The sequence below is a fragment of the Sinocyclocheilus anshuiensis genome, unplaced genomic scaffold (genome assembly GCF_001515605.1).
Source record: "Sinocyclocheilus anshuiensis isolate Anshui unplaced genomic scaffold, SAMN03320099.WGS_v1.1 scaffold548, whole genome shotgun sequence".
Lineage (NCBI taxonomy): Eukaryota > Metazoa > Chordata > Actinopteri > Cypriniformes > Cyprinidae > Sinocyclocheilus > Sinocyclocheilus anshuiensis.
The window spans coordinates 259424-264977 of NW_015554106.1; the positions used below are offsets into that span (position 1 = coordinate 259424).

The 5554-nt window shown below is 38.0% G+C and overlaps 1 protein-coding gene across 1 annotated transcript in view; it reads left to right on the plus strand.

The window, feature by feature from the left end:
* The first annotated feature begins 2532 nt into the window (after positions 1-2532).
* The window catches only part of LOC107669708 (CUGBP Elav-like family member 2), a 166815-nt gene continuing 163793 nt past the window's right edge, over positions 2533-5554 (plus strand). The window contains exon 1 of the mRNA XM_016462066.1: positions 2533-2717. Coding sequence (XP_016317552.1) covers positions 2665-2717 — 53 coding nt within the window. The 5' untranslated portion in view covers positions 2533-2664. The remainder of the gene's footprint in view (positions 2718-5554) is intronic.

The window sequence follows — 5554 nt, forward strand, 5'->3', positions numbered from 1 at the left end:
TTGAATTTTAAGATGCAAGAATTCTTATATTTGTTTTCTTGGCTAATGTGACTGTAGTTTCCGATTTTATACTGACATCTGTTGGTGTGGATGTTGCGTCACACAAAATCAGTTCATTTTTAGTTACCAGTACCTTTCAGCCCCTCCAAGATTTTGCAATGTTGCGATTACAAGAATGAATGCCTGATTTCACCAACAGAAAGCACATTATTTTACTGAGTATGCATTTTTTTTATTTTGAATGCAGTTTCAATATTCAAAAACAATATGACAACTATAATACAACAATAACAGAACTAAGACATAATGACAACAATAATATAACTACTAAATAATAAAACGATTTAAAACATTCAAAATTAACAGTAATGTAATCTGTCACCATGTGCAAGGATCTGTCTAACACACTTCTGTATTTTCAACAACTATTATTGTTTCTATGCCGGTGTCACCATTACCGTGTGTATATGGATCCAGGATGTGTGCAAAAATATTTACAGATAATTGTACTCTTTCCATCACTAACACTGCTTACATAAGTACATAATGGTTATTGGTAGGTTTTCACTACACAGTGCCACAAATATCAGCGCAATGCAATAGTCAGTCATTTTGAGCTGCATTAGTTCGAAAAAAGTCCAGTGTAATACTGGTTGGAATGACCATTGCAGAAACAGCATATTTGTCACCTATGATTAATTCATGCCATATCTGAATATGTCTGGTTAATATGGGGGTTAGTTGTATATAGTTTGGCTAGTCATGATATCTAAAAAATAGCAGCCACTCTGTGTTAAAGTAAATCTTTCCACTTTTTACAGTGAATAAAAAAAATACTAATAACACATAATTATATTTTTATATGCCCTAGCATAAGGGGACAAAGTAGGTTCTAAATTAATTGTGTTCTTTCAGTCATACTGAGGCTGTTTATGTCTCTATTGCTTTGTTTTAATGCATCCATACTCTTAATGTTGGCCTACTTTGGGTATAGATTAGAGGTCTCAACATATTTTTTTTTTTTAATTAAGTATATATCTCACAAACGTTTGCATTATAACCAAATTATATTGAGCAAGAGACACACAGGAAACTCATGCTTCATGCATTAGTTGTATTTCTTTATTTAACTCACATTTATATGCATGCACAAAATGTACAAGAAAACTGACCAGGTTTTACATTAAAAGGAACACCACAAGTAGTTTTACTTTCATTAATCTGAACTGACATAGTCTGAGTGTGGTACATATCTGCAGTTAAAGTGCAGACAAGGTGGTAGCCCTAAAACAGGATGTGGTGATGTGTCAAACAGGAAGTAAGCCTCGTTTGATACAATAATGTCACGTGGAATGGGTGTCTGTCTTCTCATTTGACTCACAGACTTAACTGTTTTTTTTCCTTCTTCTTCTCTTTGTAACAGTTTATGACAAAACAACATTTCCATTTTAAGATGGACATTTTAAGATGAAAATGTTACAAGAAATCTGTTATGCAATTAACAGTTCTTGGCCGATGGTATAGTTTGCAACAAAATATTTCAAGCTGTACTATCCGTGTTATAAAATACTAAATGAACTATGGTTCAGTAGGCAGTATTTATTTTTATTTTTTTTGACTAAACAGTTTTAGTTCACATTTTAAAGCGTCTACATCTGGTATGTAACCTAATAAATAATACAAATGAATGTATAATAATGTAAATAATGTGTAATTAATTTGTGGAGCAACTTGTACGCTTTGTTATTAGGCCTTTTGCCATTATTGTAATCAGTATTAAATAATTCATTGTATATAGCTTTATATTTATATCCCATATAATAAACGTCTTACTGTCGTATTGTGTTGTTACAATTACTTGTAAGCTAAATTACATCTTAATTAAAAAATGCACATCTTCATTTAAACAAATATAAGATGCACATTGATTTATTTTACATTACATTTATTCTTATTTATTTATTCTTAAAGACAGTGAACAGTGAGGTTTCAATGGTTCTGCAAAATGTGCAAATAATTATAATGTAGGCCTACACCCTGTTTATCCGCAGTCTGGTAGTAACCTTAGTAATAACACTAACCCTAACTAGCCTATCTCTTGTTAGTTTTGCAGAACAGCACAGTATGTACATACTAAGTACACTGTATTAAATGTTTTAAATCACACCCCTAATATGAAGCATGGCCGCGTAAAGCGTTATTAATAGGCCTACTTATCTATTTCAACTGTGAAATTCAGACTTTAAAGTGGAGAACAGTATGCCATTTTAATTTATTTGCCACTTGGTATCATAACACAGTTATAGAAATCCGCCTCTATAAAAACTTATTTTAAAAATTCACAAGAAGCATAAAAGCGCCAGGCATTCAATCGGCAGTGTCTGATGTACAGTATGTCGTCTACGGAAAATGTTGCATACGTTGAGTCGAATATTATACAGAAGAGGTTCGTATAGAGATGAAGCGGTGAGAGAGAGAGAGCGAGAGAGCGAGAGACAGAGGCAGAGCTGGAGTGATTGTGAGGGGCGGAGGAAAGAGAGCCTGTTCTCAGCGCTTATCACACTCAGAGCAGTGCAGAGAGACAGTCGGAGTAACAGCGCTCACTCACTCACTCAATCAGCCGCATTCTGTCCGAGCAAAGCCCGAGCCGCCCGAGCCTCAAGCATGGTCTCTATAATCTCAGACCTGGACCCTCTCAAGAGCTGGAACGTGTTAAGGTAAGACCCGAACATGCATGCGGATCTCGCCCGCGCTGAGGACGCGCTCTTACCCTCCGCTCGACTCCAGCACAAATGTTGTGAGAATTACGTACGGCTGCGTGTGCCATTTCGGCTCGAAAAAGTATGTGTGGGACCCCCCCTCTTGAGTTCGCACATATACTGTCATGTGTCTGACGCATGGAGTGTCTTATTAACCCCTTGAGCGACCAAGCCCTCCCCCGAACACACCGGGAATGAGGAGTCTTACCGGACCGGGAGCGTCTCATCTCATCTGTGATGCGGGATGATGGTGCTGATGCTGAGAAGATGCGGTGCGCATCGCTGCGAGTTTTATGTAGAATAGTTTATTAAAGTAAGCCGACTTGACATTTTGGGCTGCTTCTTTTTTTCCTTTTTCTTGTTTTCAAAGACCCCCTTAGGATCTTGATATGACACCTGGTGTTGCGCATCTCCGTCTATTGCGCAAACAAATGCGCGTCTTTGAAGTTATGTTCGTCTTTCCTTAGTTTAAACACTCTTGGATATTTATGAAGTGTGTCTACAAAGACTGGGCATTATAAACAGCTGACCCTAAAGCTAACCATTGTCTTTGGAGACTTATTGTCATTTTTGAGCATCGTAGCTGCTTTTAAAGTGCCTAAAATGTTAAATACACAGTTCGCTAGGGGTTGAGACAGCCATTGTGTTAACTCAGTTTTTTTTTTTTTTTTTTTTGAGGAAGTATAGAAGGGCAACTGAAACCACAGAAAGCATGTCATGATGTCAAATCGTTCCGCTTTAGTTCTCGGAAACACACTTTAAGAGAACAGCATTATGACCCCAAAATAAGATTTATATTATATTATATTTGACAAAAGTTTACAAAAGTTATTCAGTATTTTTGTGATAATCTGCCAAATAAATAAATCAATATTTTTGTCATTTGTTGAATGTTGAGCTCCATCCCTGATGTTTTGGACAAATACATAAAAGGTTCAGTCAGAATTACTAATAGCACTTTAAAAGCGTTCATGAACATATTTGTAACGAGGGTATGAAGAGCAAACTATAAATACTGTGGATCTTCATATATAGTTCAGGATTCTGGGTTGTTGTAAATTGGGGCGCCGCTGTATTCCACACTGAATTATGAAAATAGATCAAGGATATAAAGATGACACGCTGTGTTCTCTCAGAAGAAGTGTTATTTTTGGTCAATTATTTATTCCGATAAGCAGGTCACGGCTCAGATTGCACCAAAATGCATATACACATCCTCAAACGTGTATATGCGAAAATACACATTCTGTTGTTTTTTTTGTTTTTTTTAAATGTGCGAATCCCATAATGATAGATACTAGAACACACAAACAAACACATGTAGAGTCCTGTTGTAATAGCCTTACTGTGTAGGTGACGGACTACTGCTGCATTTAAGTAGACATTTCCCGATCGATGTAGCACTATTAGTCAGTATGTTCCTTTTCTTTCTCTCTGACTGACACTCACAATCATGGTTCCACCCCAGAGCCGTCCGGAGCATAATCTTCTGTTCAGAGCGGGAGAAAAGGGGTTGATGGGGGATGTGTGATGGATCGCTATTTGTCTTTTTCTTCTTTATTAGTGTAGAGGCTCTATATTAGCTAGAGGAGCAGCTGCCGGACTGCCTTAATAAAGACCAGCTTAAGTTTTCCTGTCTTTCTTTCTCTTTCTTATGTGGCTCTAGGGTACTCAGTGGCATTCTTTACAACCTAATGAAGTCACCAGACGACTTAGGACACAGTTGTCTAATGAGTACACACTCGTGTGTGTGTGTGTGTGTGTGTGTGTGTGTGTGTGTGTGTGTGTGTTTGTGTTTGTGTTGCATCCGATTAACTTTCTCATGATCTATCCTTATGTTCAAACCCCTTTCTTCTTTGGGGAATTCGTGGCCTAATGGTTAGAGAGTCGGACTCGTAACCCAAAGGTTGCGGGTTCGAGTCTCGTACCGGCAGGGATTGTAGGTGGGGGGAGTGAATGTACAGCACTCTCTCCCACCTTCAATACCATGACTGAAGTGCCCTTGAGCAAGGCACCGAACCCCCAACTGCTCCCCGGGCGCCGCAGCATAAATGGCTGCCCACTGCTCCGGGTGTGTGTTCACAGTGTGTGTCTGTTCACTGCTGTGTGTGTGCACTTAGGATGGGATAAATGCAGAGCACTAATTCCTAGTATGGGTCACCATACTTGGCCACATGTGACGTCACTTTCTTTTTCTTTTTCACTTTCTGTCGTCCTTTATTTGAGTAAAATCTGGTAAAACTGACAGAGAAAGCAGATAAAATGGATCCAGAAATAACTTTGCTATCTATTAAGTTGATTTTTCTGGGCACAACTTTGACGTGCTGCACAAACACAAACTCCAGCGTCTGCGTTTTTCTCAAGTTTCTACCGAATCGACACCTCTGAACATCCTGCCATCAGCTTGCGATATTTTCTGCCTAGTTCAAATGCATCGTCTTGGATTGCATCTGAAAATGATGCATCGTAATGATATTGCATCTTTCTTATGATCCGTGCAGTGGAAATTTTCGACAAGCTTCATTTCTTTTTAGGGCTCAGCTCTCTGCGGGATCACTCATGATCCCACTTTTCCTTCAGAAGGGCTTGATGCATTTGTAACATGGATGTTGTTTGTATGATAGACTTGCAGATTTATTTCAGCTGCTTTTGCAGTCAGTGCGTTTTGGCCATTACAAAAGAACTTGAAATTAATTTATGTAATTTGCTACATGCAAATGTCAAAAAACATATTAGGATTATACTGTTATCTATCTATCTATCTATCTATCTATCTATCTATCTGTCTGTATGTC